Source organism: Lissotriton helveticus, chromosome 7 (genome assembly GCF_964261635.1).
Source record: "Lissotriton helveticus chromosome 7, aLisHel1.1, whole genome shotgun sequence".
NCBI lineage: Eukaryota > Metazoa > Chordata > Amphibia > Caudata > Salamandridae > Lissotriton > Lissotriton helveticus.
Genome location: NC_136068.1, coordinates 1,432,308,103 through 1,432,321,732, shown reverse-complemented (window position 1 = coordinate 1,432,321,732; position 13,630 = coordinate 1,432,308,103). Strand labels below are relative to the sequence as shown.

General features: G+C 45.3%; 1 protein-coding gene across 2 annotated transcripts in view; it reads right to left on the bottom strand.

Annotated features, from left to right (window-relative positions):
- Positions 1-13,630, bottom strand: part of ABCC3 (ATP binding cassette subfamily C member 3) — a 708,094-nt gene that overhangs the window by 457,810 nt on the left and 236,654 nt on the right. For both annotated transcript variants that reach the window (XM_078654774.1, XM_078654775.1), the window contains exon 3: positions 8,360-8,485. In XM_078654774.1, the coding sequence (XP_078510900.1) occupies positions 8,360-8,485 (126 nt within the window). The remainder of the gene's footprint in view (positions 1-8,359; positions 8,486-13,630) is intronic.

The window sequence follows — 13,630 nt, the reverse complement described above, 5'->3', positions numbered from 1 at the left end:
AAACATTAATTACCAATTAAAAAAATATCTAACAATTAAAAACATGAATTACCTATTAAAGAATTATCAATTAGAATAATTAATTGCCAATTAATATTTAATTATAAATAAAATAATTATCCATACCAATAAATAAATATAAATCATTAATTAATTACAATTAAATTACTTCCCACCCAATTCCCCTATAAACTCACAACCCGCTACAGAAATAAAAACAAAAATTAAATAAAATTAATTTATAATTCCTAAAAATTAATAATTAATTTAGTACATTTAAATTACTTCCCACCCTATTCCCCTATAAACCCACAACCTGGTCTGGTACTAAAACATAAAATGTACTTAAAAATAATATTATTAATATATAAAAATAGTACACATATAATTTAAAACAATTAAAATACTTAACAAAAACATTTTACACATACATAATAAAATACATAACGATAATACAAATATCGATATTAGTAACATCGAGATTAGTTACATCGATATATATGCTATCGATATTACTAACTTCGATATTACTTACATCGATATTAAAAAAATAGATATTACTTACCTTAGGGTCGATATTCTGTCCAACAATATTCTTGACCTCGATATTCTATACCTTTGATATTTCCAACTCGATATTTTTGTAGGTAGATATATAAAACTCGATATTTAGACTGTGCACCCTACTTGTGTCTAGAGGGCCTCAGGACTAAAGTGGACTTCATCCCCTGAGCAGCAGTGTGCCAGGAGGCGCGTTTGGAGAGTGGTGTAAAAAGGGGGCATGGCCTCGGACCACTCTCAGCAATCCAGCTGTGAGGGGCTTACTAGAGATAACAGGAGGGCTAGTTAGCCCCAGGGACCCTCAGGAGACAAGGGGACGTCATCCCCCAACCACGAACTCGCAAGGAGGCGTGTTTGCAGAGTGGTGGAGAAGGAGGACGTGGTCTGTGTCCACATCTCAGCAATACCACTATCTTGGGCTAACTGGAGGTGTCAGGTAAGGCCCCTAACGACCCCCAGCAGCAATGGGGACTTTAATCCCCATCCAAGAGCGCGCCAGGGAGTGTGTTTGCAGTGTGGTGGGCAAAGGGGACATGGCCTGCTTTGAGAACTTACCAATGCTGCTGTGTGGGACTTACTGGAGGTAATAGGAGGAGTATATGCCCTTGGGGGCCAACTACCCCTCCTGTTACCTCCAGTAAGTCCCACACAGTGGTATTGCTAAGTGGTCTTCGAAGGCCACACCGCTCTATCTCTAACACTCTGCAAACGTGCCTACTGGCACACTACGGGTAGGGGGATGAAGTCCACTTTACTCCTGAGGGACTTTGGGGGCCAAGAAGCCCTACTGGTACTGTAAGTCCTCTACAGGGGAATTCCTAAGTGCTGGTCAGAGGACCAGCCCTTTTTCAGCACCACTCTGCAAACGCAACTACTACATTATAGTTATAAATTAGCATCTAAAAAATGTAGAAATTCACTAACAATAACGAAAGGTTTCAGGGACATTATAATTAGTAATTAGCATTTAAAACATTTCACTCGTACAAAACCAGAGAAATTTGGCCGTAATAGTTAGTTGAGCTAACGATAACTGATGCCCCCACAATGCACTGCTGATGACGTCACATATTACATCACTCATGACATGGTCAGTGACATCACTGATAACATCACTGATGACATCATCCAGTTAATATCTGATGCACCTTCTCATAAAAATAACCTTTCATACACCCACTCTAAAATGCAGACTACCATTCTCGAAACCATAGACACACCAATACCAGTTAGTACATAACCACTCACTGATTTATAGGTCTACACATATCCACTCACTCACCGGTACAGTCACTCATACATGCAGTCACTCATCAATACAGCCCCTGCTATATGCACTCATACACCCATACAAACACCCACATACTGTCACTTACCCATAGAGTTACACTCACACCTAGTCAGTCACCCAAAGAATCAATAACAATGTCTGTTACTTACTTATAATGTTATACACACCTCACTTATTCATACAGATATTAACACATACTTACTCTCTTCTACAATCACTGATACAAGCACACACTCACACATACAACCGCTCTCACAATCACTCACTCTCACATATTGTTAGTTATATACTCCAACACTCACATATACTGCCTTTCACATATGCAGTTACTCACACATATACCACTGAGACATCCATTCACTCACCAACATAGCCATATGCACAGTCACTCATCCATACAGCCCCTCGGAGATGCACTCATGAACCTATACACCCACTAAATCACCCACTCACAAATCCATGCAGGGAGTTACACCCCCCACCCACCCACACAGACACTCAGGCACCCATATAGGTACTCAGACAACCAATCATTTACCCATATAGACACTTATGTAGCTACTCACCAACCCATGCAGCCACTTACACAACAAGTGACAGACTGATACAGATATTCACACAGATTAGTCATTCTCCCATGCATTCACTAAGACACATTTAATCACTCACGTATAAATTCACGCACCAACTAAATCATTTATTCAAACACTCATAAACCCATACATTCTTCAATACACCTTTGCTTATCCATATATAACATTCTTAAACTTTTAAAAATAACCCAGTCTCTGGATGATGTCATCAGTGAAGTCATCAGTGAAGTAATTTGAGATGACATCAATGATGTCACGGACCATGTCATGAGTGTTGTAAAATGTGACATCATCAGCAGTGCATTGCAGGGGCGCGAGTTATAGTTAGCTCAACTAACTAAAATGGACGAATTTCTCTGGTACTGTAGAGTGAAATGTCCAACTAAGTATAACTTCCCTGAAACGTATGTTTTTTTCAGTGAATTTTAAAGGTTTTTTAAATGCTACTTACTAACTATAACGTCCCTGAAACCTATGGTTTTTTCAGTGAATATATATATACATACACAGGATAAAGTACTCTCTGCTATATGTTAAAACAAGGTGATTGAGTGCATGTGTTGTGGGGGGTGAATGGGGTGGCTGTGTACGTCCTGGCACTGGCAGGGGGAGAGTGGGGTGGCATGTTTTGTTGTTGCGCTACTCCTGCTCGTGGGTGGGGGAGGGGGAGGGGTTTCTTCAGAGTTTGACTGGTCTGGGGAATTGTGGGGTTGGAAGGGGTTCTGCGGGGAAATTGTTTTTGGCATCATGTGTACCATTGTTCGTACCCCTAGGAGGCTGCTTGCGGATGATGGACTTGGTTGCCCAGATGGGCATGGCCAATGCTTATGGGATACACATTTTTAACTTGAAACGTGCGTGGTTTGGGCACTTGCACTAAGCGTCACAGGGTACTGTCCTTTCTCCGCCGCCATGGAGTCTCTGTGGCGTGCTTGCAGGAAACGCATCTGAATGAGAAAGGTGCCCTTAAGTTGGCAAAGAAGTGGAGGGGTCAGATGTTCCATTCCTCCTTCTCTACCTATGCTAGGGGGGTCCTTATCTGGGTGGCACCCGGGGTTCCCCTGGCGGTCCAGTTTGTTGAGGCAGATGTTGAGGGCAGATATGTACTGTTACGGGTGAAGCTGGATGGGAGGGACTTCCTGCTGTTGAATTCCTATGCACCCAACATATATGACCCGAGTTTCTTTTCCACCTTACAGGAGCTTATAGTGTCTGATTTAGATGCCCCCCTCCTCTGGTTTGGAGATTTTAATTGTGTACTGGATCCCCTTCTGGACAGGCATCCTCCCCGCGCGGGCACGAAACCACGGATGACGGCACGTCTCTGGGAGGTGATGGATAACCTGGGTGCGGTCGATGTGTGGCGCCTTGGTAATCCGGGACTGAAACTGTACACTTGTTATACCCCCACGCACAATACTCATAGTAGGCTCGATAGAGTCCTTGCTGTCAATATCGATGCGTCCCTTGTTTTGTCGGTCACTCATCAGGCTAGGTTCTTGTCCTATCATTCGCCCGTAGCATGCACGGTGCAATGGGTAGACCGGTCCTCCCGTCCGCGGACCTGGAGAATGCCGGGAGATCTCCTACAGGATCCCGTGGGGCGGGACCATGTGGAGACGACCCTACATACTTATTTGGATCTGAATTGGGGAGATGGCAACATGCCTTATGCGACCAAATGGGACGCTCTTAAGGCGGTTGTGCGGGGCGCCTGTATGGGCCTGACATATAGAGTCCGGAGACAGCTGCTCCGTGAGCTCGAATGTGCCGAGGAGCGCCTCTGCCACTGTCAATCCTTGTCGGAACCGGATGGGTCGGACCTAGACACTGAAAGGACGGCCCGTGAGGGCGTTCACGATATCCTTACCCGCCTGGATAAGTTTACTCTCGGCCGATATCGCCAGCGACTCCATCGTGAAGGGGACAAATCGGGCCGCCTATTGGCCTGGATTCTCCGGAGGGAATCAGCACCTGCACGGATCGTGGCGTTGAGGAACCCCGTTGGGGACCTGGTGCACTCAGAGAGGGACCTCCTCGCGGTGCTTCGCACGCATCTACAGACGGTGTATACCGCGGACCCCCTAGTGACGGAGGCATCGTATCAGTCATACCTTCGAGGTTTAACTCTCCAGACCCTCTCTGGGGAAGATGCAGAGGAACTGGACGCTGCGTTGACGCTTCAGGAGGTCAGGGTGGCGTTGGCTGCCCTACCGACGGCTAAGACACCCGGGGGAGACGGTTTTCCCCTGGAGTTTTACCAGGCCTTTGCGGATACCCTCGCTCCCTGTCTCCTCCAGGTTTACAATGAGGCACTGGAGTGTGGCTCGCTCCCACCCACCATGCACCAGGGTGAGGTTTGCATGATTCTGAAGCCGGGAGGTGATGGCTGTGATCCCGCGGCCTACCGGCCTATCACTCTAATTAACACTGATGCCAAAGTCCTCACTAAGATCTTGGCCACGAGGCTGGCGCCGCATATGGCACACTTAGTCAACCAGGATCAGTGCGGGTTTATCCCGGGCCGCAACACCGCCATAAACCTTCGGCGCTTAAGCCACGTTCTCCATGAAGTGCGTGATAGGGAGGTACCTCAGGTACTGGTGTCAATAGATCTAGCTAAAGCCTTTGATACTGTCAGCTGGGGGTACCTTTTGGAGGTGCTTCAAATGGCTGGGGTGGGACCCCTCTTCTGCGCCTGGATCCGACTCCTCTATAGTGTGCCTACGGCCAGGGTCAGACTCGGAGCGGCCCGTTCGGAGGAGTGGCAACTGGGCAGGGGCACCCGCCAGGGGTGCCCCCTGACGCCGCTTCTATTCGCACTGGCGATTGAGCCCCTGGCGGTGTCGCTCCGAGCAGAGATGGCCCCCTGGTTGTACGCCGATGACGCGCTGTTCTACCTTTCCTCCCCCCGGGAGTCGCTGCCGCTCCTGTTACAGCACTTGGATCGCTTTGGTGCGGCCTCTGGTCTGCGACTTAATCCAGAGAAGTCCTTGATCTTCCCTCTTGCGGGATGTGGTGAGGACCCCAGAGTGGGTTTCCCGCCCCTGGGACTTCGATGGGAAACGGAGGCCTTCCGATACCTGGGAATACAAGTGGCCGTATCTGATGAGCAGTTGCTGGCCCGGAACGCCGACCGAGTCCTCCGTTCCCTACAACAGTCCGTGTCCTTTTGGAATACGCTCCCACTTTCTCTCATGGGACAGTTGGCCGTCTCGAAGATGGTGATGTTACCCAGAGTGCTGTATACCTTACAGAATACCCTGTGCCCTCTCCCTCCTCGTATATTCCGCACGCTTAATACGCTGCTCACCTCCTTACTTTGGGCGGGCAGGCGCAGCAGAGTTGCATTGCGCACGATGGTCAGACGCTGGGAGGAAGGAGGCCTAGAAGCCCCGAGGTTTGACCTCTACTATTATGCGGCCCAGCTGCTACCGGCCGCGCGCTGGTTTGCAGGTATAGACAACTGGGAGTTGCGACTCCTAGGGTGTTGAGCGGATGAGAGGACCCTACAGGTGGCCCTGATGCGAGGTAGGGGAGCGGACGCTTCCCTGCCATATATTGTTCGTCACACTGCCGGGCTCTGGCAACGAGTAGTGGAGAGAGTGCTGAGGCGGGCCCCATTTCATAGGGAGCTACCGGTATGGATATTGGCACCGGTGACGTTGATGGAGGAACACATGTCGTTCCGGGAATGGCACGACGGCGGCTGTGAAACTTTGGCGGATCTATACCCCGATGACTCTTTTGTGACCCTGGAAAGGGCTACGTAGGCCTTTGGTCTTACTGGGGGACAGTATCTCCATTATAGAGCCCTACAGGATATGGCGAGGACGACCTGGCCGCAATATCCGGAGGCGCCCCAGGTGTCCCATACTTTGAATATCATATTGTCATGTGGCAGGGGACGGCGACTGATAACTCTGTTATATACAGCCATGAAATGTGATTCGACCCCCCCGATATCCCCGTCCTGGGCAGCATGGGAAGCGGATTTGGGGGTCGCCTTAGACCCGGGACAACGCAAGCGCATAGGGACACTTACCAGGAAGGTGTCGTGTAACGCACGTTTTAAACTGATCTATTTCAATTTCGTACATCGCACTTACATAACCCCAATAGCCTTACACCGCATTGCCGCAGATAAGTTGGATGCCTGTCCTAGATGTGGTGCAGTCAGGGCCGGATTTCTCCATTTGGCTTGGGAGTGCCCGCTGGTCGGTGCCTTCTGGAAGGCAGTGATAGTCCACATCAGGAAGATCACGTGCCTCCATATTGACCTAACCCCACTTCACTGCTTGTTGGCCCTAGTCCCCAAACCTAGGAAGAAGACCCTCTCCTATAAAATGTTGCAGCTGCTCTTGGTGCTAGCTAGGAGACGAGTGGCTATTACTTGGATGGGACAGAGGGCACCGGACAGGTCACTGTGGCTCCGAGATGTTGGGGAATGGACATTGGCTGAGGAGACGCACATGCAGCATACGCGTAAAGATGAGCGGCTGCAAGAGGACTTGCTCGCATGGAGAATGATGTGCGCTGTGGGGTCAGGTGGCAGCGATTCCGAGGCAACTAGTGCTGCTTTGTTCTCCTCCGCGGAATCGGGACCTGAGGATGGGGAGGCGGAGGGTGGGGAGGGAGTGTTGATGTTGGCATAACACCCCGATGACCACGCACAGGTTCCTTACCGACAGTTGTATTTGATTGCTTGCATCCCAAGGATTTGAATCTTGTATCTACTGTTCTATCTACACCTGCTGGAGCTGTACTGGGACTATGCAATGTGTACACTAGTATTTTTCTTTCTATCGATGCCAACTTTGGGGGGGATTATGTTGTTCAATTTGCTGACAAAAAATAAAGTTAAAAAAAAACAAAAAAAAAACAAGGTGACTGGCAATAAACCTTTGACGAACACCAGAGGGTATTTTATTCCTTCAATACATTGTCACACATGACCCTTCTCCCTAAAAACTAAAATACTTATTCTCTTACTCTTAGAAATAGTGTGGTTGTATATAGGTAAAATGAAGTGGAATTTGTAGTGCAGAATAACACACAATGTATTGCAAACAAAATCATAAGCAGTTTCAACTAAGCATAGCTGCCAAATTTCCGAAGTGCATCTGTGAGCAGGTGGTACATTCCAGATTTTTTGTTTGCATTCATTGAATTGTGCTAATTTTATAAGGGGCATGCAAGCAACGGAATCAGTGGCGTAGGAAGGTGGGAGCAATGGGTGCTGCCGCCCCGGGTGTCATCACTGAGCGGGGTTCACAAAATCTCAAAAATATGTGTTTTAAACACATATTTTTGCCATTTTGTCAAGCCAGGGGTGACAAGAAATCACTGAGGGGGGAGTGACAAAATGGAAAAAATATGTGTTTTAAACACATATTTTTGCCATTTTGCCAAGCTGGGGGTGACAAGAAATTTTCCGCACTGGATACCACCTGACCATGCTATGTCACTGAACAGAATGCAAAGAAAAAGCCTAGAATGAAGCAGGTAGTCAATCGGGGATCTGGGAAACTTGCATAGCAAAGTCACTTTCTAAAATGGTTGTTGTTCAAAATGTGTGCATATAGATTTCTGACTTTAAATTAACAACAAGAGTCCTGCAACAAAATTAAGCAAGGAGCTATATATGTTGTTTTTCTTCTACCTACTTTTCACTGCAGACGATTAAATAGGAGTAATTCTGCTCTGCGACCTTGCTTTCACACTGCCCGCTGGCTCTGTCAGAAGGCAGTGTGACATCACAACCCAATTGTAATAAGTTATTATATTCGAGCAGATATGTAATTTTCTTATTACAGGGGATAGGTGATGTCAGAGCTAGACTGTAATAAGAAAATCAGAGAAAGGTTTTTATACAATTATTGCTGAATTTAATTAAATAAAGTGAAGCACCAACCATTGTGATTCCAAGCATCAGTGGTGTTACGAAGTAAACTGGTGGAAGAGTTTGGCCTTGAACAAGTCCATGAAAAGAATAGAAGAGATCTGCCCAACAAATAGCCCAAAGCAGCACTCCAAAAATCTGAAAAAAATATTAGGAACATACATTTAGTGAAATGCATAAACATAGTTTTGAAAAAATGTGGATTTTAAACAAGGTCACAGGGCAAAGCATAATTTGATTCTACGTTTCGACTTATTTCCGCATATGTGTCATTTGAATATTTAAGTTAGCATACCAAAATCAAGCAAAGCCATAAATCTGCCACCTCAATAAAACAAGTGCTGGGTATATTGCAGCACAGACAGTCTGACGCCTGACGCTTTTAAATGCAATTAAATGTTTTGAAGAAACTGACCGATTCCAACTCGTGTGGATTTGTACGAAATATATTTACTTCTCTTTCCGTTGCATGGTGAAGTGCCTTAAACATGCAATATACAGCGTGCTAACCACAATAGATACCCTGCCCATATTAATCAAGGATGGAGGCTTCAAAATAGTGTAAACATACCCCTAATGAGGTAAAACATGAGAGAAGAATACTACAAATATGAAAGAAACTTAATTATTAATTGAGGTGGGACATGAGGACAAGTAAAAAAGTCCTAATTGTGGGAATACATGTGTTAAGAATGTTGAAGTATCAAAAAACAAGACAGGACAGTCCGAGGGTGAGAGCCAGGCCCTGGGAGGAACATGGCTGCAGGCTGACCCTCTATTCAAGGTTTGTGTAAATCTCTCTCCATGTAGTTTGTGCATCCAAATTACCCCCACTTCTCAGATGCTGAGTTGTTTAAGCTCACCAGTGGAACTCCCCCGACAGAGGACACTTATCCCCTGTGTTTGGTTAAAGTGCAGCTGGTCCTAGGGTGCTAAAACAAGTGTGCAATTGTCTGGATTACCAACTACTAGTTATAATGGCTGCTGCAGGAGTGTACAAAGACCTTCTGATTGCCTGGAAAAACTCTATCGCGGCTCCAGAGAAGGCATCAGCACAGGCTGGTGTAGCAGCCATATTGCCTACTGCAATGACAGGATCAAGAGGAGAACTTCCAGAAGGGGTAGACCTTGCTGCAGGGGTTCTTCATAGAGAAAACCAACCACTGAACTTGATTTATCAGGTAATCTTTGAGTAGCCGAAACACTGAGCAGTGAAGGAGCTCAGTAGGAATTAAATTGGTAAATATGTAAGTCAAAAATGCTGATAAGATGGGGTGGCACACAAGCAGGTATTAACCATCACTAGTTAAGGTACCAGTTAATGTCAGGAGATCCAACCCGGTTCCCCCACCCCCAGTTGTCACAGCCGAACAAAGAATGGTGACTCAATTCAATTCAATTCAATTCAATTTGTAATCTTTATTCGGTTCTTAAAAAGACACCATAAAAGCACAAAATGCAAAATACACACATAACAATTAAAAATCATCATAATTTTCCCATAAAAGATGTAAGTGTTAAAAAAGAAGGATTTCTGACATTCTAAATAGACACGGGGTTCCTAAGTTTAAATTGATCAGGGGCCGAATAAATATTAAGGACCAATTTCTCTAGTGTTCCTCAGTCTCATTGCCATTCTAATAAAGGTTATAATGCAAAAAAGAGTGTGGGCATCCTCCGCTTCCATGAAAACCCTCAGGGCCAATCTGGCATGTTTAAACTTTAGGTCTTTCAGGATCCCCACCAGGAACTTTCGTCTGGGCATAGTATAAAATCGGCATAATAAAATAAAGTGAAGGGTATCCTGCGGAGACCTGTGGTCGCAGCCGCAGGTACCCTTCTCTTCCACTGTGTGGGTGAACCCAGCCGGGACCGCAAGTAAATGGTGGAGCATGTTCAATCTAAAACGTGTCATAAAAAAGCGATCCTGAGCATTAAACATGCCCCTCAGATAAGGTTCCATACCATTCTTAACTGTCAGTTCATTATAAGAGTGGTTGGTTGGTTTATGATTTTCTTTTCCTGCCCTTATTGTCTTAAGGTGGGCTGTGAAGAGTTTTTTTACCAAAGTCTTACTCTCGGGTGTTACAGAGTCTGGGTCTATAAAAAGGTTAGTGCATTCAATTTCTTCTAAAGCTTTCTTGACATATTTCAGCCAGGGAATGGTTTGACCTTTATCTCTTTTCAGGCAGTCCTCTATAATTTGTCTTGTTAGCGACGCTTCAGGGTTGGACCATATTTTAACCCATGCCAGAAGAGGTTTAATTTTAATCCTATCTTCTATGAAGGGTTCTCCTACTTCTTCGTGGATGATATGGGCCGATACACTCTGTGGGACTTTCAAAATTCTCCTTAGGAATTTGTTCTCTTCTGTCTGGATCTGCTGTACTTTATTGTCCAGGAAGCCCCACACTTCTGCACCATAGGAGACTTTCGCACAGCAAATTGCCCTGTACAGATTTAATATTTGTTCCGGCGACCATTTTCCTAGTCTTTGCCCATACCCCATTATGGCACCTATTGAGGCTGCCAGTTTCAAGGAGTGCTTTTCTACCAGTGGTTTAAAGGTGAGATGGTAATCAAATAATACCCCCAGGTATGAGAAGGTCTTAACCTGATCTATGTTATGGGGCCCAATGTGATAGGAAAAAGACCCTTTTGATGGTTGCCCCACTGACATGATGTAAGATTTTTCCAGGTTAGTTGCCAAGTCCAATTTCTCCATGAAAACAACAAACCCATCAATCAGTTTTTGCAGTCCTAAGGGGGTTCTTGCAAGTAAGACCGCGTCATCGGCGTAGAGTAGTACGGGTACAGCACGATGACCGATTTGGGGTGAGTCCACCTTAAGTTTCAGTAGGTCTTTTTCCAAAGAATTAATATAAATGGAGAAAAGGAAGGGCGCAAGAATGCATCCCTGCCTTACTCCACTTGAACAGGTGAAGGGGTCGGTCTTTTTACCCTCCTGGTTATATCTCACACTTGCAGTGGTATTCCAGTGGAGGTTTTGCAGGGTGTTGACTAGCGGTTGGTCCACTCCTAGTTCTAATAACATAGCCCAAAGCTTTCTCCTGTTTACACGGTCGAAGGCCGCAGAAAGGTCCATAAACCCCATATGAATGTTTCCCTTCCCGGCGATGGTATATTTGGCTATCAGGAGGTATAGATTTAAACATTGGTCAGTAGTTGATCTACCTTGCCTGAAGCCATATTGTATATCCGAGAGGATTTGATGCTCCTCGGCCCAATCTTGCAATCGCTGTAAGATGACTCGCCCAAGTACCTTTGCTGTAACATCTATAAGCGAGATGGGTCGGTAACATTGGGGGTCATCACGGTTCCCTTTCTTATAGATTGGGACTATGGTCGCCGTTGACCAGGACCGAGGCAGTCCTGCCACCACTGCCTCATTTAGCACCCTGGTGAGTACCGGCGACCACAGATCAGGTTTGCTCAAGAATAGGTCCGGTGGGATTCCATCCGGCCCCGGAGCCTTGTTTTTAGTAAGCCCAGTTATTCCCTTTTCGACTTCTTTCAGGGAGAAGTCCATCTTGGCCGGTTGATGGTCCCTAGGTACATCCTCAATTATTTGGTGACTTGAGTGATTATATAGGCTCTGGAAGTGAGTCTGCCATTGTTCCGGCAGGATGATATTCATAATTTTTGGTACCCCTTGATCCTGGAAGCATGGGGAGTTAATCACTTTCCAGAAGCTTGCAGAGTCTTTCCTTTCCGCTGCGTCCCTCAGGTTCTCCCAGGCCTGGTTTTGTAGACTTTGTTTGCGTTTCAACAGGGCTTTTTTGTATTCGGCTCTGTCTTTGGCCACCATGATCTTATCCCTTGGTTTAGAATGGAGACTGTCCTTCAGTTTTTTGAGCGCCTTAGTGCAGCTTGAGTCAAACCAACGGGGATTAGAAGACATGTTTTTGTTGTTGGGCCCAGTGCACTTTAAGGAATTATTTACATGATACGCTATTTCTTCGAATGCCCTGACCACCTGGGCACCACCTACACTTGGGTCCAAGCATTTGTTTATTGCAACTGAGGCCTCTATTAATAGTTTTTTATAGAATCTATCCCCATCAATTTTGGCCCATTTAATTCTTCTCCCCTGGTCCACTGCGTTTTCCACAATGTCAGATCTCTCGGATGGAATGTTAAAATCGAGGCCTTCTATTGTAATAATGACCGGGTTATGATCACTAAAACTACTGGCTTCGATGATGGTTTTACTAATATTTCTTTTTAAAATAGGGGAGACTAAAGTAAAATCAATATAAGAGTGACAACCTCTTCCTTTAAATGTTGGGGTCAGTTCTCCTTTTTCTCCCAGTGCCACAAGGTCTAGGGTGTGAGTTAGATTATACCTTTTCGTTAATCTCTCTAAATCCCAACCCTCTTTTGAGTGTTCAAAATGTGGCCCTTTCATTACGGTGCATCTTGACCAGTCTTTATTAAAAGGTTTCAGTTTATCACATAAGTGACAATTAAAATCTCCCGTTAATATTAAATTTGGGTTATTTGGTGTCTTATTTAAGGAGTTCAGTTTTCCCAGGCATTCTTCTAGTTCGGATACCGCAATACCCTTCTCCGTCAATGCGGAGGCATTATACCAATTAAGTAGGAAAAAGGTTAGTCTTGATGAGGCAAACCTTAAAATTTGAAGGTTATGTGATGGCCATTTAATGTTTGACCAGGTGCCCTTAATGTTTAAATTGACATATATAACGAGACCCCCACTAGCTCTCCCTGCAGTTACTTTTTTGGCTGGTACTGAAAAGCTTTTATATCCTTCCAAGCTGTAATCATTTAGTTCAGTGGCCCAAGTTTCTTGCAGGCATATAATATGGAACTGGCTGATGTAATTAAGCCATTCCTGCGATTCAAATTTGGCCGCTAATCCTGCGATATTCCAGGATACAAATAATAAATTTACTTCAGTAGATTCCTTTGAGGTTCTTTCGGGAACTCCCAAGTGAGGCATAGTGTGTTTTCCCGCTTTCATTGAGATGCCAAGGTTAAATTGTATGCTGCTTTGAACAGCTACTTTACTGAGGGCAACTGATCTACTCTGTTTATTGATTGTCTCATGTTCCGAGGGGTCCATCCACTCTTCTCTTCCCCGCCTTGTATTCGGTAGTTTACTACTATCCCCTTTACCGAGCACAAGGTAATGGTGACTCATACTGAGATTTGCATTCAGATGTCAGAGGTGGAATATCAACAAAGAAGGGCAGAATAACCGAGATAATAAGAGGGAGTGTGTAGGAAAATCATCCTTTT